The 22187-nt window shown below is 30.5% G+C and overlaps 2 protein-coding genes and 1 long non-coding RNA gene across 7 annotated transcripts in view; 2 read left to right on the top strand and 1 right to left on the bottom strand.

Moving 5' to 3' along the window:
• LOC125865721 (disease resistance protein Roq1-like) overlaps positions 1-15376 on the top strand; it is a 94809-nt gene extending 79433 nt beyond the window's left edge. The window contains exons 2-3 of one of the 3 annotated variants that reach the window (XM_049545953.1): positions 14458-14533; positions 15080-15376. The gene's annotated coding sequence lies outside the window, so the exon portion shown is untranslated. Of the gene's footprint in view, positions 1-6254; positions 6336-7735; positions 8442-14457; positions 14534-15079 lie in introns of those variants that run through there. The other 2 variants (XM_049545950.1, XM_049545954.1) reach the window with 2 other exon arrangements.
• LOC125865728 (uncharacterized) overlaps positions 1-22187 on the bottom strand; it is a 204349-nt gene that overhangs the window by 148844 nt on the left and 33318 nt on the right. The window lies entirely within an intron of this gene.
• The window catches only part of LOC125865716 (putative disease resistance protein RGA3), a 185948-nt gene that overhangs the window by 141332 nt on the left and 22429 nt on the right, over positions 1-22187 (top strand). For 2 of the 3 annotated variants that reach the window (XM_049545940.1, XM_049545939.1), the window contains exon 2: positions 10557-12211. The exons of the other annotated variant lie outside the window; for it this stretch is intronic. In XM_049545940.1, coding sequence (XP_049401897.1) covers positions 10557-12211 — 1655 coding nt within the window. The remainder of the gene's footprint in view (positions 1-10556; positions 12212-22187) is intronic. 3 annotated transcript variants of the gene reach the window in all.

Raw genomic sequence — 22187 nt, 5'->3', positions numbered from 1 at the left:
GTTTTTGTTGCTCATTTACGTCTTGTGATTTGTAAAGTTAGTCCATTTCATCGGTATATGCCAAATTATTCAAAATTACTGTTTCATACAAAAAATGTGAAGCAAGGCAACAATGGCAGAACAAAAGCTATTCTTTATTTGAATTCATTGTGTATAAATTATTCACTTTCTTTTAGTAAAAGAAGACACTTTTGAGAAGAAGACATTGTGAAGGTCTGAAGGAGCAAATGCAACAATGGCAGACCCTGTAATTAGTGCTACTGTTCAAGTTTTGCTTGAAAAGCTACTTTCTCTGACTATCGAATTCTGTTCATGAGCTATTCATAAGATGAAGCTGTGATACGAAGACAAAATGTATGTTCCGGCTGACACAGGATTCTTAGATTCAAGACAGATTTCATTTTGGATTCCGTTGATAGTAGACGCTTCTCCAAATTATGTTCACATTTTTGACATTATTGAGATGGACCTTGTTGAGATGGTAGATTGGAGCAGACTTCTCTTAGATGTGTTTAAGTGTCATGATTGGCAAGGGAAATTGCATTTGGCGGAAACTGGGGAGGATATATTATGTATGACTAAGATTTGAACAGTGTACATGCCATTAGTAGAAATACAGTTTTGTTTCCAGAAAACATTTTGAACTTGTACTTGGCTGCTGCATCATTGCCTAATATATAGCTTCTTTAATGTATCTTCTATTTTTAAGATTGAAATTCGATGTTCGAATTTCTATCTGAATTTGAAGAGAAGTAGTTTTTGGTTTTGGTTTGAGTTGTTAAGCTTCAACTTTTCTGGGTTTTGTCTCTGTGCTGGAAGGAATGAGATAAATCCATTAATGTTACAACAAGTGGAGGAGAATAGATAATTGTACTACTCATTTAGGACCCTGTTTTATTTCATATATAAAATTTAAATAAAACTACTCGTACAAATAAAATAAAACCGTACAAATAAAACAAAAAACTACTTAAATCATATATTACTATATAAGAAGAGGGAATAAGTATTCACCACAAGTCAACATGTGTTTCAATAAGGAGAGGGAATAACCAATATATTTTACTATATAAGAAGAGGGAATAAGTATTCACCACAAGTCAACATGTGTTTCAATAAGGAGAGGGAATAACCAATATATTTATAAAAAGAAATGACATATAAAATAAAATGGAGAGAGTATTGGTTTTTCAAAATGGAAAAGGACAAAACACATATAAAATTAAAAGACATAAAAAAAAGTTGGTTTAACTCTCAAACATAAAAAGTAACATATGTTCTTTAATAAAAAGTACTATAATTTACAATAAATAATAACTTAAAATATCTACAAGACAACAAAAAAAAGACTAATTTTTGTACTGCTTCTGTCACATAAATTAGGATTGGGATGATTTTAAAATTTTAATTTTGGTTATACATTATAAAATAGCCAAAAAATTGAATGATATAATTTTTTTTAAAAATAACCAAATGAATCGTCCTATCGATAACCCTAATGTTACTTCTACTTTGTTTATTTTTACTTAAATTTAGAAAGATATGCTTCATTTCTACCCTCAATCTTATCGCTACATTTATTTGCTATTTAAAATTGAAATTAAAAAGACAAATGACAAATAAGTTTCTATATTAGCTCACTTATGAGCAAAATATAGTATAACAATCTTTACTAATTTTATAACAATACATAAACTATACTCCCTCCGTCCCATATTAGATGGGCACTTCCAACTTTACACGGTGATTAAGAAATCATTAATACATTGGAAGACTTCACCATTTTGCTCTTTGTTTATATCAATGCACATTGAAATGAGTTACAAAAAATACACATACAATATAGGAATGGTCATATTAATTGTAGGGGTAAAATGGAAAAGAATTAATTAATTCTATCCTAATTTAATAAGTGCTCAAATAATATGAAAAAAATATTTTTAGTAAGATTCTCATCTAATATGGGACGGAGAGAGTAACAATATAATTTTATTGATGTTGGGCCCGGGCAGCGCCCGGGCTTTCTTTACTAGTATTATTATAAGTGGGAACATCACAAATGAAAAATTGAAATACCAAAATGCCCTTGTAAAATTAAATGACTCTATTACCATTTTTAAGGTAAAAAAAATCTGATTTTCCCACTTTTAGTCATATTTTTTCACTAATTCTCTTCATTTTATTTAATAAGAAGTCCAAAAGTCCATGTAGCGTGGGTAACATCTTATAAACAGAAGTTCAAAGATCACAATTGATTTCTTAGTGATATACAATTCATGTTCCACTATGTTTCTTAATTACTCATGAAATTCATAATGAAAGATTAGTCGGTTAATTTGACATGCTTATTTGGCTCTCGATAGAGTGTTCTACTTAAGTATAAATATATTTTCGAAATTATTATTTATGAGTAGAGATAGGAATAACTAAATGAGAAATCAAATATGATTATTTTTTTTAAAAAAAAATCCATACCCTAAAATAAAATGGGCCATCGAATTGGAGATAAAGGATGGATCATACTCTATATAGTATATATGTGATTTTGAGGCTGTATTTTTATTTAACTTTTCTTTTATATGTATAAACTATTGACCTTATTAGTCTATTATTTATGTGTTGAAACATTCATTCCTCAAAAATTGACCATATATCTAGAATAAGTCATTTTGAAAAGTTTGTATTGCTCAATTTATAGTAATTATTCAAAGAGAAATTTTATGAAAAAAGGAGTATTATTCTTTTCTCTTCATAAATCATGTGTACAATACTTCTCTAAGGTTAAAAAGAAGATGTATATGTGATATAATAGTAAAAATAATTGACATATTAATTGTGGTGATGACTGCAAGTGTGATTCATAATGTACCAAGTGTTTATATCATAAATTTGCATATGTACCACACTGATGAAATCTTTTAGAACTAATAAATTGTATGCATCAAACGTCTATATACTGTGATAATAAGCTATTTATTGTTGATGTAAAATTTTAATTATGGCTGGAAAATTGTCAAACTCCAATCTATAGATTATTGACCGGAGCTGGACCCATAAATAGTTAAGTAGTAATTGGCCAAATTAGAATGTCTACTTTTGCTTTAGAGATATTATTTTATTTATGAGAATGTGATATTCTTCTGCCTAATTATTGAATGTTAATTATTTCTCATATCCATAATTTTTTAAAATTAAAAGTTCAATATGAAGAGTCATTCTCCACTATTTATGTAAAAACACTTTGAGAATTAAAATTTTAATATGCTTTATAAGAACCAATTTACAAAGATTGATATTATCATAGGAAGGAAATTGCATTATTGAACATGAGAAGAAAAGAGAATGAGAAACCGCACATGAAGGATAACAAAAAAATATACTAGATATATCATCTATTTAATGTTCTTCTTCATAGTATATCTTTTATTATTTAGTGAATAAAATATAAATGATAAAACTACTCTTGTTAATTTCAGCATTTCCTATTTTATTACTCAACTTTTTAGTATATAGAAATTTAATAATAATAATAAGGGACAAATGTGCAAGGCACGTTCTCCGAAACTAGTATTATTATAAGTGGGAACATCACAAGTGAAAAGTTGTAATACCAAAATGCCCTTGTAAAATTAAATGACTCTATTATCATTTTTAAGGTAAAAAAAATCTGATTTTTCCACTTTTAGTCATATTTTTTTCATTAATTCTTTTCATTTTATTTAATAAGAAGTCCAAAAGTCCATGTAACGTGGGTAACATCTTATAAACAGAAGTTCAAAGATCACAATTGATTTCTTTTCAAATTTGCCTTTTCCCATTATATTTAATTAATAATTAGATAATTAAATAATAGCATATTAAATAGTTGCACCACTCATCAAAATTCGTTCCTATTCTCTTCAACCACATTAATAAACCAAGAAGACATAATTTCTCATTAAACAACGGTATAATGTCATTAGGTAAAAACCTTTTCATATTCTCTTCAACCACATGAATAAACCAAGAAGACATGATTTCTCATTAAACAACAGTATAATGTCATTAGGTAAAAAAATTTTCATTTTCTCTTATTTATGTGTTATATTTAAGAATCCAAAAAGACATAATTTTACATTAAATATTATATTCAAATCAGTTCTAAGTCTTTTCACCTCTCCTAATATCTTCTATTTATATTTAAACTCTATTATCACTATGTATCTAATTGTATGAGCAGTAGAAACTGAACTTCAGTAAGGTGGAGTAGTACTTTCATTGTTCTCTTTTTTTTTTTTTTGATGAAAATACTTTTGTTTTATAAAGGCTTGATTTGATGTCTAATTATATAAATGTTGGAATCTGAACTTATTTAGAGGGAGTAATACTTTTATTATTTGTTTATTTATCCTTTGAAAATACTTCTATTTCATTGAACTTTTATTTGATGATTTCAAATTTTCTTATATGTAATTCATTTATTTTTTGGTTGGTTCATAAGTATGTATATACACAAATTCAAAGTCATCTTTTCTTTATGCATTTATTTTTTGCACCATATAATTATTGGTTTATATTGTTTTCTTTTTTCTACCATATTGTTAATATCTCACAAGTGATTGTGTTGTATTTCATAATTCAAAATTTAAAGATTACAGAATTAATAATTTTGAATGAGTCAAAGAAGACGAAGAGTACATATTCATGTCAATTAAATATTTAAACAATGATTATTTTTATAACAAGTAATACTTTTTTTTTTGTAGGTGTACAATAGGAACTTGATAGTGATCTACTAACCATCCTAAGGAAGATATATGTTGATCGAATTTCTCTACAACTATTAAAAAACACTACTCTCCTTCGATGACAACTTCTTGATATGTGTGCATCTATAAAAAAGAAAGTGGAGGCTACTATTCCTTCAAAAGAAGACGGAAACTTTAAGGCATTAAATATTTTGCAACTATAGTACCGACATTTAAACTATGTGTTGTGACGTATTAAAAAAATACTCTTAACAAGTTGAATACTTGATTTATTATAAGAATTGTATATTTGAAGTCGTTATAGTATTACGTTTGAAATCTCTTGATAACAATATTTTTGTATGATGTGCCTTGCAATGATGATAATATCAGTTGAATATAATCACCGTTCATTGATTCGAGCTTGTATTTTACACATCGTATGCTTATATATTAGAAATATTTATACTAATTAGCACGATATACACGTGCAACGTACGTGTTCAAAAACTAGTTCTGGAATCTTTGATGGTCAGCTTCTGTGACAATTTACTCTTCTTGCCTTTACACATGTGGGAAATGCCTTCACTTTCACATTTGGATATATCAGAATGTCCCAAATTGATTAGTGTACCCTCAGGGGGCCTTCACCGTCTCACTGGGTTAGTGGCATTGGAAATCGGTCCTTTCTCAGAGATGGTGGATTTTGAGGCATGCCAATTGATTTTTAATGGCATTCAGCAGCTGTTGTCCCTTCGTGCATTGTCTGTGTACGGACATTTGCACTGGGATTCTCTGCCCTATCAGCTTATGCAATTCTCTTCCCTAACACTAATCAATTTATGTGATTTCGGAATCAAGCCTCTTCCTCATAGATTTAGCAACCTTACTTCTCTTGACAGTTTAATGCTAGCGAGTTGCGAACAGCTACAATGTGTGGACTTCTCAGATGTCATGCCCAAATTACAGTATCTGAACATCTATAATTGTCCCTTGTTAGAAGCTCTGTCGGATGGGCTCAGCAACCTTGTTTGTTTGGAAGATTTAATTATACAGGACTGTGAAAAACTAGAGTATCTGCCATCTAGAGATACCATGCGACACCTCAAGAAATTACAGAGCCTAAAAATTAAAGGCTGCCCAAAGTTAGAAGAAAGTTGCAATAATCGGAGTGGCCCAAACTCTCAGTGGTCCAATATTTCCCATATTCCTAAAGTTAAAGTTGGTCGAAGCATAATTCAGGACTTGCGTAAGTCTCTGTTTCTCTTTCCGTGTCTGAGTTGCATTTTAATTATTATTTTCTATGAGTTCTAGAAAGAAGTTCTGTATACATAATTTAATACTATCTCCTGCAATTATTTTGACATGAAAAAAATGCAAAATTATTAGTCAACTGCATCTTATCTATGCTTTCAGCATTCTGCTAGTCCACTTGAACCAAATTGTTGTTGTTCTTATAATTCTTCAAGTAAGGTATATCTAAGATACGATTTATTCATGAAAATTTATGTTTTTTTTTCCTTAAAGGTTACTAGTTCCAAGGTCATACTTGAACATCACTGTGGTAAATCAAGTCAAAATCCATGAGTGGCAGGCAATTACGTTAGGTAAATTTTCATTTAGACTTGTTAGAGGAATGCGTTTTTTTGCACTACTTTTTTCTCATGACACAATTTTTACTGTTTAAACGGGGTTGGTTATGTTCCACCCAGGGGCGGATCTATAGTGTGTCCAGGGGGTCATCCGACCCCCCTCGGAAAAAAAATTACACTATATATATAAGATCAATTTTTTTGTGTACGTGTATATATTTAAAATTGAACCCCCTGAGCATATGTCAAAGGAGTAGCTCAGTGGTTTATGGGGGTCAGGATTCAGCCTATGTGAGCTTTGGGTCACGGGTTCGATTCCAGGCAACAACTTTTTTTTTATTTGAACCCCCTCGATAGAATTCCTGCCTCCGCCACTGGTTCCACCACCACATTTGTTTGGTTGAAGAACAGTATCTTTGGCCGTAGACATTAAGGGACACTTTCATGAATATTTAGTAACGACAACATAATCTGTCAACGTTTTGCTCTTTATTTGAACCCCCTTGATAGAATTCCTGCCTCCGCCACTGGTTCCACCACCACATTTGTTTGGTTGAAGAACAGTATCTTTGGTCGTAGACATTAAGGGACACTTTCATGAATATTTAGTAACGACAACATAATCTGTCAACGTTTTGCTCTTTATTTGAACCCCCTTGATAGAATTCCTGCCTCCGCCACTGGTTCCACCACCACATTTGTTTGGTTGAAGAACAGTATCTTTGGCCGTAGACATTAAGGGACACTTTCATGAATATTTAGTAACGACAACATAATCTGTCAACGTTTTGCTCTTCATAATGGGGGATACCAACAATTATTAAGTGAAACTATTTTTTTGTTTTTAAAACATGTGCAACAAAAAGTTTTAAAGTGATGTCTCTCTATACTTTTATCAAGCATAGGAAGTCGACTATTCTGAATTCGAGTCGTGTAGAGCCCAATTCGAGGTAAAGCACTTCCCACCAAAGATTTTTCAAGTTCAACTAAGCGTAGTTTCCCCGTTTCTTTGATGCAGCTGTTGTCCCTTCGTGATCTGGTGGTGTTTGGACGTTTGCCCTGGGATTCTCTGCCCTCACCAAATACTGAACCTGGAAATTGAAGGCTGCCCAAAGTTAGAAGAAAGTTGCACCAATCGGAGTAGCCCAAACTCCTAGTGGTCCAACCAACATTTCTCATATTCCAAAAATTGAAGTTGTTGGAAGCTTAATTCCTTTGTAAGTCTCTGTTTCTCTTTCAGTTTCTGAGTAACATTTTAAATTATTATTTTCCATGAGTAACTCTCCTACATTCTCCTTTTATAGTTTTCCAAACATTTTTCTATTCCACTTGAAACAAATTTATGAATATCTATATTACTTTTAAGATATGGTTTAATCATGAATATTTATGTATTTTTTTCTCATTGGTTATTAGTTCCAAGGTCATACTAGAACATTGTTGTGGCATTTCAAGTGAAAATCCATGGGCGGCAATTACGTCAGGTGAACTTTCAATTAGAATTCTTTTACCAAGTTTGCACAAAGCTGGAAAATTCAAGGAATTCGTGATCTTCAGATGTAGCTGCACTTTCATGGAAGGGGATATTGATATTTTTGTGAGGTTCTAAACGTCACAAAAATTATTGGCATAATACATAATCATGACCCTTAACTTCTCTTCACCGAACAACTATTACCTCTAACTTTAAGTGTGAACAAGTAGACACTTAAACTTGTATAAAATTGAACAAGGAGACACATGTGTCCTACATGTCATAATACACTACGTAGGACAAAAAATTACCATGTAGGGTGCCATGTGGGATTAATGTGTCTATTTGTTCAATTTTATTCAAGTTTAAGTGTCTAATTATGCAAACACAAAGTTAAAGGTCATAGTTGATAACTGACGTCAAGTTAAGGGTAATATTTATGTATTATGTCAAAATTATTCTCTGGTTTTGGCCGATGAAGTCCAGGAAGACAGGAACTCCTTAGCTACCACTTTCCATTTTCATTTCTAGAGTTTCTTTAACCTTTGATTTTCTTTAATTTTTGCTCTTTTCTTTTGCTTTGTTGTTTTCTGGTTGGACCGGGTCGTTATGACTTGGGTCTAACCCCATTTGATGTACATAGTTGAAAACTTACATAAATATATTATATTAAGAAAATATTTACTATTTATTGCCATAACATTTTTTTTCTCTTGATCACTTTAAATATATTTATAATACAATTTTAATATATATTACAGAGAACAATTTATAACACACATATAATAAAAGTTTTATTGATGGATAATACATTTATTACACATTTTAATACACTTATAATACAATTTGTCAATTTCTTAAAAAAAAACAGAATATATTCTAAAAGAGTTATAATACATATGTGTTGCATACATAATTTACTTTTAATACATATAGCAAAGTTATCACAATATTGTTATATATTGCTAAAAATATTAATAAATAAAAGTATCACTAAAATCAGTAATTATTTATTAAAAGGTACTCATTCAAGTATTTTGTATTATAATTCAGGCCTTTTGGCCTTTTATTTAAAAAAAAATATTAGTTCATGCAGTAGAGGAAAAAATAAGAAATGAAAAGGAAGGTCAATTTTTTCTTTAAAAAAATCTGCTCAATCCAATAAAAACTTAGGAAAATGGAAATCATTTCTTATCTTTATATAGTGTTTCTTGATGTTGTTCTTTAAAATTCCTTTTAACATATATATATAGTCAAATTCTACTAATCTTTGTATTAACAATTAGGTTATTAATTTAAAAGTTTTAAAATTTGAAAATCCAATTAGTTAAGAAAAATAAAAAATAAAAATAGGAATTGTAAAAGTTCTATAGAGATGAAAAAAAATCTTTGAATTTAAAACAATTAATTTTGTATAACATGAATGTCACTTGTGCGAGCATTAAAGTACCACTTCTCCATTCCCAAATCACGATCAATTCATATAATTGAAAAAATTATTTAACAGATGTTTTTTAACTTAAGGGGAAAAATAATATTACTTAATGTAATTAGTTATCTAATTTATCATATGGCAAAAATGACAATCCAACATTTAGATATATATATTTTTTTCTTTGTAATGTGATATGATTACTATTTAATATGTAGTATAATATGATATACTATTTAGTATTTAGTTAACATAATATGATATGATTTATTTAATATTTAATTAATTAGACATAATTTAGTTTTTAGAGTTTATAAAGTAACAATTTATTTCTATTTTTAATGACATTATTGGAGTAACTCAACTGTATAAGATTATTTTGATATTTCCATTTTCAATCTTTTTTTATTTCCACTTTATATGATACGAGAATGATATATGATATGATGATTAACTTGCCTTATTCAAAATCATAATGAAAAGTGACTGCCATTCATTAGAAATAAAAAGTAACACCACGACCACCCAAAATTAAAGCTATTCTTTATTTTAATTATTGTGTATGAATTATTCTTTAATTTAGTGTTGGGATTATTCTTTTCTTTAGTGTTGGGATTATTCTTTTAACTCATTTTCAAACCAAACGACCCCTTATTGTTTTCTTTAGTGTTGGGATTATTCTTTTTCTTTAGGAGTTGTTTGGTTTGAATTCAAGTTATGATGTGATTAGTTATGATAGGATAAGTTATGATGGAATTAGTTATGATGGGATAAGTTATGCTAACATTATTTTTTATTGAGTGTTTGGTTTGTTGTATTCAAAATAATAAATCTTTAGAACAACATATAAGTTTACAAAAATACCCTTCATGGATGTAAAAAGTAATGTATAAAAAGTGTTTAAAGGGACATTTTTGTCATTTAGTCATTTTATCCCGGGATAAGTTATCCCGAGATTACTATACCACCCATGGGAAGGGATAACTTATCCCGGTACTAATTATTAATCCAGGGATAAGTTATCCCGGACTTGCCAACCAAACAACAAATTAAGTGGCACTATAATTTAATCTCATGACTATTTTAAGTTATCCTTCACACCAAACGACTCGTTAGTGTTGGGATTATTCTTTACTTTAGTGCTGGGATTATTGTTTTCTTTTAGTTTGGGATTATTCTTTACTTTATTGTTTTCTTTAGTGGTTGGCAAACAAACAACTAGCAAAAGAAGATTTGTGCAAAAACTTTGGTGTAGAGGAAGAAGAGGACTTTGTGTGAATTAAGGAGAAAAAACAACAATGGCCGACCCTGTAATTGGTGCTACTGTTCAGGTTGTGCTTGAGAAGCTACTTTCTCTCACAATTGAGGAGGCCAGAAGTTTAAGGAACTGCAAGAAAAATCTCAGAATGCTGTCAAGATATGTAACCATGATCCAAGCTTTCATTCATGATGCTGAAAGACGACAAGTCGAAGATAAGGCTGTGGAAGAATGGCTCAAGATGCTTGAGAGAATTGCTGAAGATGCTGAAAATGTGTTTGACAAATTCACATATGAATCTATCAAAGCAAAAGTGATGAACAACCGAGCCAAACTAATGGAAAAGGTCAGTCACTTCTTTTCTCATACTGCTTTCAAGTACAAAATGTCTCGAAAAATCAATAAGATCAATGAAGAGTTGAGGGATATCAATCAGTTAGCCAACAACCTCGGTCTCCAATCACTGACAGTTCCTTCTCGGAAAATATTACAAATCCGAGAAACAGATTCTGCAGTAGTTCCTTCAGATGTTGTTGGTAGAGACAAAGATGTTGCTGAAATAAAGGAGAAGATTTTGAACATGAGAAAGGATGCTGTTCTGTGCACCATTCCCATAGTCGGTATGGGGGGTTTAGGGAAAACTACTCTGGCTAAGAGGATTTTCAATGACCAACACATCGAGAAACACTTTGAAAAGAGAATTTGGTTGTGTCTACCTGAAATGTCTGAAATTAAGAGCTTTCTTGAACTGATCCTCGAATCATTGACAGAGAGGAAAGTTGAGGTCCAGAGCAGAGATATAATAGTCAAGAAGCTCCGAGATGCATTGGGAGAAAAACAGTATTTCCTTGTCCTGGATGATTTGTGGCGTGTTGACTATACTTTGTGGCACGAGTTCTTGGACACCTTGAGGGGAATAAATACATCCAGAGGAAACTGCATTCTCGTGACTACTCGTTCAAAGCAGGTGGCATCCATAGTAGCAGCAGATCTTCATAAGTTGGGGAAATTAACTGATGATCAGTGTTGGTCCATTTTCAAACAACGAGCATTTGTTGATGGGGAAGTTCCGGAGGAAATACTGAGTGTGGAGAACAAGATTGTTGAAATGTGTCAAGGTCTACCTTTGGCTGCTAGTGTGTTGGGAGGCCTCTTTTGTAACAAGGAAAAACATGAATGGCAGGCAATTCTTGATGGCAGCTCCCTTGTTGCATCTGAAGATAGCATTAAGAATATCCTAAAACTCAGTTATGATTATCTACCATCTCCACATCTGAAGAAATGTTTTTCTTACTTTGCAATGTTTCCAAAAGATTTTAAGTTTGAAAAGGACCAACTAATCCAACTCTGGATGGCAGAAGGGTTTCTTCGTCCATGTCAAGAGACCACTGTGATGGAAGACGTTGGGAACAAGTTTTTCCAACTCTTGTTACAATATTCCTTGCTGCAGGATGTTAATCTAGATGAGTACAACAATATAACACACTGTAAGATGCATGATCTTGTGCATGATTTGGCTGGAGATATTTTTAAGTCTAAACTATTTGATCAAAAGAGTGTCGGAGGAGAAAATCTTTCTCAAGTTCGATACTTTGGATGGGAATCACCAAGTGATCAAATAGATAAGATATATGAGCCAGGACGTTTGTGCACATTGTTCTGGAAGAGCAATATATCTGATGATATGCTATTGAGCTTTCAGTTCTTGAGAGTTTTAAATTTGTCCGGGTCAGACATCAAGGAGTTGTCAGCCTCAATCGTCAAGCTAATATACTTGAGATATCTTGATCTCTCCAATACTAAGATGAACGACGGATATCTTGATCTCTCCAATACTGAGATGAACGACCTTCCCAACTCCATATGCAAGCTCTACAATTTGCAAACTTTGAGATTCTATAGCAGCTGGTATCCACTCAGGAAGCTTCCAGAAGAAATGGCAAATATGATAAGTTTGAGACACATATGCTGCTACCATTTTTTCGAATCAGATTTTCAGATGCCACTTAATATGGGGCAATTGACTAGTCTTCAGACGCTGCCGTTTTTCTATGTAGGTTCAGAGAAAGGTCGTCGAATAGAAGAACTGGGTTGTTTGAAAAATCTTAGAGGTGAATTGACGATCGAACGTCTACAATTAGTCGGAAATAAAGAAGAGGCTCGAACAGCATATTTACAGGAGAAACCAAATATCTACAAGCTGGTGTATTCATGGTCCCATGATGAACCAGAAGGCTGTGAGATCAATCATGAGCATGTGTTGGATGGTCTTCAACCACATCCGAACTTGAAAACCTTAGAAGTTGTGGACTATTTAGGGACTAAATTTGCTTCATGGTTCAGTGAAAAAATGCTATCAAATTTGGTCATGTTGAGATTAAGTGGTTGCAAAAGGTGCAAAGAAATTCCATCACTTGGCCAACTGAAATCCCTTCGGCATCTTCAGCTGATAGGATTCCTTGAATTGGAATGCATCGGACCTACATTTTATGGTGTTGATGTTAATAATAATGGATCAAGCAGCAATATCCAAGTGTTCCCGTCATTGAAAGAACTAGAATTGAACAATATGTCTAGCCTTATTGAGTGGAAAGGAGATGAAGTTGGAGTAAGAATGTTTCCTAGGCTTGAGAAGTTGACGATTAGTAACTGTCCATTGTTAAAAAGCACTCCGAATCAATTTGAAATCCTCCGTGAATTAGAGATTGTCATGGTTGACAGTGAAATGCCATTGTTGAACTTGTGCAGCAACTTGACATCTCTCGTAGGGCTTAGTGTCCATGATATTAAAGAGCTCACTTGTTTTCCAGATGAGATGCTTCGCAACAAGGTTTCTCTTCAAAACCTAGTGGTCTCAGGCTGCGGAGAGTTTCATGAATTGCCACAAAGCTTGTACAATCTCCATTCTCTTAAGACCTTAAAGATAACCAGGTGCGCCAATTTCAATTCCTTTCCTGTTCCCAGTGGAGAGAATTATTTGACTTCCCTCCAACATCTTCAGTTACGGGATTGTGAAGGATTGAGCAGTTTACCAAGTGGAATGCTAGAGCATTGTCGGTCTCTGGAAACTTTGAGTGTCAGCTGCTGTGACAATTTAGTTTCATTCCCTTTACATGTGGGGGAAATGCCTTCACTTTCCTATTTGAATATATCACGATGTCCCAAATTGATTAGTTTACCCTCCGGGGGTATTGACCATCTCACTGAGTTAAGTGAACTGAAAATTGGTCCTTTCTCAGAGATGGTGGATTTTGAGGCATTCCAATTGATTTTTAATGGCATTCAGCAGCTGCTGTCCCTTCGTACATTGACGGTGTATGGACATGGTCACTGGGATTCTCTGCCCTATCAATTTATGCAACTCTCTGGCTTAACAGCGATCCATATATGTGGATTCGGAATCGAGGCTCTTCCTCATAGATTTGGCAACCTTACTTCTCTTGAAACATTAATGCTACTGAGGTGCAAACGGCTACAGAACCTGGACTTCTCATATGTCATGCCCAAATTACAATATCTGTTTGTTTATGAAAGTCCATTGTTAGAAGCTCTGTCGGATGGGCTTGGCAACCTTGTTACTTTGGAACTGTTACATTTAGAAAACTGTGAGAAACTAGAGTATCTGCCATCTAGAGATACCATGCGACACCTCAAGAAATTACAGAGCCTGCAAATTAATGGCTGCCCAAAGTTAGAAGAAAGTTGCACCAATCGGAGTGGCCCAAACTCCCAGTGGTCCAACATTTCCCATATTCAAAGAATTGAAGTTGGTAGAATCCCCCTATATCAGTGCTTGAGTAAGTCTCTGTTTCTCTTTCAATTTCCGAGTCGCATTTTTTAATTATTATTTTCCACGAGTTAGTCTTCTCCATTCTCCAAACATTTTTCTATTCCACTTGAAACAAATTTATGAATATCTATATTACTTTAAGATATGGTTTAATCATGAATATTTATGTATTTTTTACTCATAGGTTATTAGCTCGAAGGTCACACTAGAACGTTGTTGTGGCATTTTAAGCCAAAATCCATGGGCAGCAATTACATTAGGTGAAATTCCATTTAGAATTCTGTAATAATTTTGTCAAGTTTTTCTTTGCACTCCCTTTTTTTTTCCTCATGAGCATTTGGTAAAGACTACTGACTACATAATCTCTCAACATTTACTCTTCATAACATGGATATATACCAACAACTATTAAGTAAAAATAATTTAGTACACAGTCGTTCATTTGCCCTAGTGAAACTATTCTTTTATGTATGGGTGTCTTTTGATAATATGTAACCTTTTTCTACGAGTTAATGAAAATAAAAAGACTAACAAGTAGTTTTGGGTAAATAATGAATGAGTAGTTCAACCAACCAACAAGTACCATGTTCTAGACTTCCCCTTTTGGATGTTCACTTGAAATCTATTTTTTCTTCTTTTCTATACAATAGAAGCGTAAACTCAATATCAGGTCAGGTACTTTGGTCAGGTAGTAAAGGGTATCCGTGGACCGAGCCATTGAATTCTGTTCATGAACTATTCATAAGATGAAGTTAGGAGGTTGCTGTGCTACTAAAACTGACTTTTTACCGTCTCCTATGTTTCAGATTCTTGAATGAAACAATGGCATGAAACTTGTCGAGATGGTATACTGAAGCAGACTTCTCTTAGATGTGTTTAAGTGTCGTGATTAGCCAGGGAAATTACATTAGGCGGAAACTGGAGAGGAGATATTATTTACTTGTATGACTAAGATTTGACAGCAGAGGCCTTTCTTGCACAGTGTTCATGCCTTCTTGTACAAAGAGTTTTTTGTTTCCAGCAAACATTTTGAACTTAATGCTTAGCTGCTGCATCATTGCCTAGTTCATATACATCTTCTTTAATCAGTTAATGTAGCTGTTCTTTTCCTCTTCAAATTCATCTTGGCTATTCTTTTACTACACCCCCTGCCCTTAAAGAAAATACTAGGTCCGCCCTGCTTTAATGTAGCTGTGCTTTTCCTCTTGAAATTTATCTTGGCGAGTGTTTGCGCATAATAAACAATGAGGGTAGCCTAATCGAATGGGTGAGTTGATTTGCAAGTCACAAAAGAGTGTATTGTCATGACCCGTGCTTACAAGATCGTGAAAAATTCATGAGTAAATTGTCAAAAGCTGCACAAAATATTAGTGAATGTGTAAATTGATGACATTATATTTAAAGATGTAAATTACAAATTATTCTCATGGATTCAAAAAAGATGATTCATATATGGTATATTTAATCTTTCTCACCTGTTTTTTTTTTCCGACCATTTATAATAATCGACTAATTTGAATTAGTATTTTAATGGTCAAATTTATTTATTTTCATTTATTTTACTGTAAAATTTATTATAAATGTCTCAAATATTTTTTTTATACATATAAAAACTAAATTACAATATAGCTACAAAAAATTAGTTTATTTTTTAGCTTTTTAATCCTTTTCCATTCAAACTTTTTTCTTTTTATTTTATCCGATTTTACACTAAAAATGAAAAAAAAAATAAGAATAAAAAAATCAAATAATAATAATCAAAGAACTCAAAAAAAATTTATGTGTGAAATATATCAAATACATGATTTTTTAAAAATATTAAAAATTAAAAAAATAAATTTAAAATTATTTTTTTCACTTTTGTAACGATAGAGAATTAGGGATATATATGAGTCACTTTTAAATTGAGAGGGTATTTATGAGTCATTATTGTAATAGTAAGGGCTAGGGGTGTCAAATGGACGGGTTTAATTGAAATTGGAGATACTAAAATGGGTTGAAATAGAAATCGGGTTGGGTCTTGACCCGTCCAAGTTTGCTTTGGGGTCAAATGGGCTAAAAAAAGGGGTTGGGTCTTGACCCGCCCAATTTGACCCGATTAATCTCAATAATTTTAACAGATTAATATTTAACTTTTATAATCACAATTTGAATTTCAGCTCAAGAATTTTTTTTTAAAAAGTAACAAATGGATAGATAAATCTTAAAAGATGTTAAATAGATAATAATTCATACCTTCAATATAGGAACATATCTCAATAAAAAGTTTTAAAACGGGTTGAAATTGGAGATTGAATTGGGCTCACTTGAGGATTCTCTTAAAATGAGTTAGACTTGAATGGGTTGAGATTAAACCCAATTCAAATTATTTTGAGTCCAACCCTTAAAATTCTAGGCGGATTACCTATGGTTGAGTTCATTTTTGATACCCTGGGCATACATGAGTCATTATTGTAATAGTAAGGGTATATATGAGCTATCTTTTATATTAAAAAAAGGTATTTCAATTCTAAATGATAAAATTGAGGAGTATATCAAATCATTTTTCCCTTTATACAAAAAAAAAAAAAAAAGTACTCGTACAAATAAAACAAATTAAAAAAACTACTTAAGTAAATGAATATAAGAGGAAAAGGATCCATTTTAACATATTTGAGACTCTCACGCGCTCAAACTTGGTTTTCATCCACATATATTTAGACTTCTTTTCCTTTTTATAACTGTTTGAATGATTGTATATGCAAACAACGGGAAGAAGTCCAAACAGTCCCTTATAAGGTTTAAGTGTTCCTTGAGTTTTTATTTGAAGCATTAATAATCTCTTATGTTTGTAATATTGGTGTATTTTTTGTTCACTTTCAAATTTTTGTCTATTTTTTGACATTGATTTTATCCACAAATTATGTAAGAAATGTTCAATCGTCTTTTTATATATTTAGTAGATGTGATAGCAAAGACAATGACCAAAATAGTTCTTAATATATAGATAATGTTTTATTTTAATCTTTAATGTATTTCACTTGATTGAAATGATCCTCAATGAAGTACAGATAAAGTTATTATTTCTATAAAATATATAAAAAGACGATTGAACATTCGATATATAAAATTGTAAATAAAATTAATGTTAAAAAATATGTAAAGTTTGGAGAAGGATCAAAAGTACTTAACATTACAAAGATGAGGGAGTATTAGTGCTCTATTTGAAAACTCAAAGAATACTTTGAATCTTTAACCCAAAATAAGGAACTACTTTGATTTTTGGGCTTTTTCTCTGCAAACAACTACCAAAAGAAGACTAACTCTGAGAAGACTTTAGTGCGAGAAAGAAGATTTTGTGAAGAAGCAAACACAACAATGGCCGATCCTGTATTTGCTGCTACTGTTAAAGTTTTGCTTGACAAATTGATTTCTCTCACTATCAAGGAGATCAGCAGCTCAAGGGATTTCAACGAAGATCTCGAAATGTTGACACATAATGTATCCTTAATCCAAGCTTTCCTTCATGATGTTGAAACACCACAAGTTGACAAACAACAGTCTGTCGAACAATGGCTCAAGAGACTTGAAAGAGTTGCTGAAAATGCTGAAAATGTGTTTGATCGATTCAGATATGAATCTCTCAAAACAAAAGTGATAAACATCCGAAACAGCCCAATGAAAAAGGTCAGTGGTTTCTTTTCTCATACTGCTTTTAAGAGCAAAATGTCTCGAAAAATCAACAGTATTAATAAAGAGTTGACTGCTATTAACAAGGTAGCTAAAGACCTTGGTCTCCACTCACTCATAGTTCCTTCTCGGAAAATACTACCGATTCGAGAAACAGATTCCATAGTAGTTGCTTCAGATGTTGTTGGTAGAGATTTGGATGTTGCTGAGATAAAGGATGAAATTTTGAAGATGAGAGAGGAGGATGTTGTTATGTGCACCATTCCCATAGTGGGTATGGGGGGTTTAGGGAAAACAACTGCGGCTAAGAGGATTTACAATGATGAACACATCAAGCAAATCTTTGAAAGGAGAATTTGGTTGTGTCTACCTGAAATGTCTGAAACAAAGATCTTTCTTGAACAAATCCTTGAATCATTGACAGAGAGGAAAGGTGAGGTTCAAAGGAGAGATATAATAGTCAAGAAGTTACAAGATAAATTGGGAGGAAACAACTATTTGCTAGTCCTGGATGATTTGTGGTGTGTTGACTCTACATCGTGGCATGAGTTCGTGGACACGTTGAGAGGAATAAATACAGCCAAAGGAAACTGCATTCTTGTGACTACTCGTATGAAGAGAGTGGTATCCACAGTAGCAGCAGATCTTCATATGTTGGAAAAGTTAACAGAAGATCATTGTTGGTCTATTTTCAAACAAAAAGCATTTGTTGATGGCAGGGTTCTAGAAGAATTCGCGAGCATGGGCAACAAGATTGTTAAAATGTGTCAAGGTCTACCATTGGCTGCAAGTGTGTTGGGAGGNTCCACATATAGTTAGACTTTTTTTCTTTTTTTATAACTGTTTGAATGATTGTATATGCAAACAACGAGAAGAAGTCCAAACAGTCCCTTATAAGGTTTAAGTGTTCCTTGAGTTTTTATCTGAAGCATTAATAATCTCTCATGTTTGTAATATTGGTGCATTTTTTGTTCACTTTCAAATTTTTACCTATTTTTTGACATTAATTTTATCCACAAATTATGTAAAAAATGTTCAATCGTCATTTTATATATTTAGTAGATGTGATAACAAAGAAAATGACCAAAATAGTCCTTAATATATATAATGTTTTATTTTAGTCTTTAATGTATTTCACTTGATGATCCTCAATGTATTACAGATAGAATTATTATTTCTATAAAATCTATCTATAATCTATAATCTATAATCTATAAATAAAAGGAGAGGAAAAAATGACACATGTCAACACCACAATTATTCTTGAATTTTATTATTTTTAGTTATTTTAAATAATAAATTCAAATTCAATAACTTAATTGTCTTTAGTTAATTTAAATAATAAATTCCATTTTAAAACAAAATAACAATTTAAACGGTTACCATTACAAAAAATGAAAAAACTTATTGAAAAAAAAAAGATAAATTAAACGGTGGGTTAGTTGAAATAGGGGTAGTTTTTTTTTCCTTTCTTTGTAATTTTATTTTTAAATTCTATCCATATAATATGTCTTCTATCTATATATTATAGGAGAAGTAAAAAGTGACACATGTCAGCACCACAAAAATTCAACAATTTTAAAATTTAAAATAAAAATAAAAATCTTTTAAATAGGTATCTTAAATTAAACCAAAAGAAATAAAAAAAGAGTAACCAACTATTTTTAAAAGGTAAATTTTTAAATAGTAACAATAATAATAAATAATTATCGTACTAATAAAAGTAATAATAATTATCTATCTATAAATAATAGGAGAAGTAAAAAGTGTCATATATCAGCACCACAAAAATTCAACAATTTAAAAAAATTAAAAATCTTTTAAATATGTATCTTAAATTAAACCAAAAGAAATAAAAAAAAGAGTAACCAACTATTTTTAAAAGGTAAATTTTTAAATAGTAAAAATAATAATAAATAATTATCGTACTAATAAAAGTAATAATAATATAATATTATAATAATGTTTATAACAATGTATTTAAATTGCTAATCAGTTTTCATGAAAACTTTTTTAAATATATTTTAAATAATAAATAAAAATTGAAAAAAACAAATTAAAAAAAAACAAAATATAAAATTAAAGTATTTCTTAAATTAACATTTTAAAACTTATTTAACATTACAAAACTTATTTAAATTAATAGCAGTTTAAAACTTACGTGAATTGAAAAAGAAAAAAAAACCACTGCCATTTTGATAGATCTCTTAAAGAATATTATTTCTTTTTTTAAAATAATATTTTTTCTTTATAACTTAAAAAAGTAGAAAAGAAAAAATAAAATAAAAAACGTGCATCAATCATTTTAAATACACAAATAGCAAAGCTACCTGCACATTAAAAAAATCTGTTAAATGAAGATATACTTTAGTTTTTAAAATAAGTAACCAACTCACGTAACTATTTTTAAAAAAATGGCAAAGTAGTTACCTTTTGAATTTGAATTAAAAGAGGTTACCTAAAACTACTCTACCCATTATCTCTATTCCCTATATATACATAAATAAAGTCATTAACAAAATTAATTGATCTATTCGTCTTCAAATGTGTAGTATTATTTATTGAATTATTTCCATTCTTCTTATCTTCATCTTTTTATGGAGCGAATAGCTGGAAAAAAAAGTTGGAATATACTTGCATATAACAAAGTGAAAATCCAAGAAGAAGAACAATATTTATGCAAGTGGAAATCTTCTGCAAATGATGATATTGTTAGATCTATAACGTCTTTTTGTGAATTTTTTTTAGTTCATTTCATTCAATTTGATTTGTTTGTCATATATTGTACTTAAATTCTTTAGATCGAATGAGTTTTTTATGTTCTTCTTTTATTTTCATTTGCAATCTTTGATGATTTTTACTGTGATTAATATTTTTTTATGACTGTGTTATTTTTTATTTAATTTAAGTGAAGTTATTCTAATACTTTTTAATCGAAAACTTTTTAATTTTATTATTATTTTCTGTTAATTTTTTATTCCACCATTTATATTAACATGTGTTTATTATTGAATTATGGATGTATTCTTCTTCAAATGTGTAATGTTGTCTGTTAAATTATTTCTATTCTTTTTATCTTCATCTTTTTATTTAGTGAATAAGTAAATTATTTGATGGCTAGCCGAATAAAATTTGAATATATTTGAAAGTTCAAGAAAAGAAGAACAATATTTATCAAAATGAAAAACTTCTGCAAATGATGATATTGTTAGATCTATAATGCTGTATTGTGTTTTCTTTTTTAGTTTATTTCATTCAATTTGATTTGTTTTTGTCATATTTTGTATATAAATTCTTTAAATCAAATGATTGAACCATGAATCTATTCTTCTTCAAATGTGTAATGTTGTTTGTTAAATTAGTTTCATTCTTCTTATCTTCATTTTTTTATGGGGTGAATAGGTCGATTATTTGATGGCTAGCCGAAGAAAATTTGAATATATTTGCAAATGAAAAAGTGGAAGTCCAAGAAAAAGAAGAACAATATTTATCAAAGTGATATTGATAAGTATAATGTCTTATTGTGACGTTTTAGTTTATTTCATTCAATTTGATTTGTTTTTGTGATACTATGTACTTAAATTCTTTAAATCAAATGAGTTTTATATGTTTTTTATTTACATTTGTATTTGTAATCTTTGATATTTTAATTGTGATTAATATTTTTTTTAGATTGTACATTATTTTTTAAATTTAATTTTAGTGAATTTATTCTAATACTTATTTATTTTTTCATTTTCTGTTAATTTTTATTCAATCATTTACACTAACATGTTTTTGATTGTTGGATTATTGGTAATATATTCACATTTTTAAAATGCTAAATATGTGCAATTGAATATCTTAATTACTATGGAAATATTAATATAATGTATCGATAAATATAGAATATCATGATTTATGCATATTATTCCACTTTCTTATATCTTTTTAGTAATATACTTGTGAGTGATAAAATATTAAAGTATGAATAAAATTTTGTTCATTTGTTCAGTTAAATTTTATTTAAAATATAATTTTTTAAAATTGGTACTACACCTAAAATAAATGGTTTGTCTTTGAAATTTAGAACCTTCAAACCTATAGAATATACAACTATTCTAAAAATTAAATGTACAAAAAAGACTTCTTATATTACAAGATATCAGATAATTTAAAATTATTTTGTCAATACTGAAATAAATAATAGATCATTTAGTTAATTAGAAATTACCATTTAATAAATAAGAGCATATGTACCATTGC

The sequence above is a fragment of the Solanum stenotomum genome, chromosome 5 (genome assembly GCF_019186545.1).
Source record: "Solanum stenotomum isolate F172 chromosome 5, ASM1918654v1, whole genome shotgun sequence".
NCBI classification, from domain to species: domain Eukaryota; kingdom Viridiplantae; phylum Streptophyta; class Magnoliopsida; order Solanales; family Solanaceae; genus Solanum; species Solanum stenotomum.
This window is presented reverse-complemented; position numbering and strand designations above follow the sequence as displayed.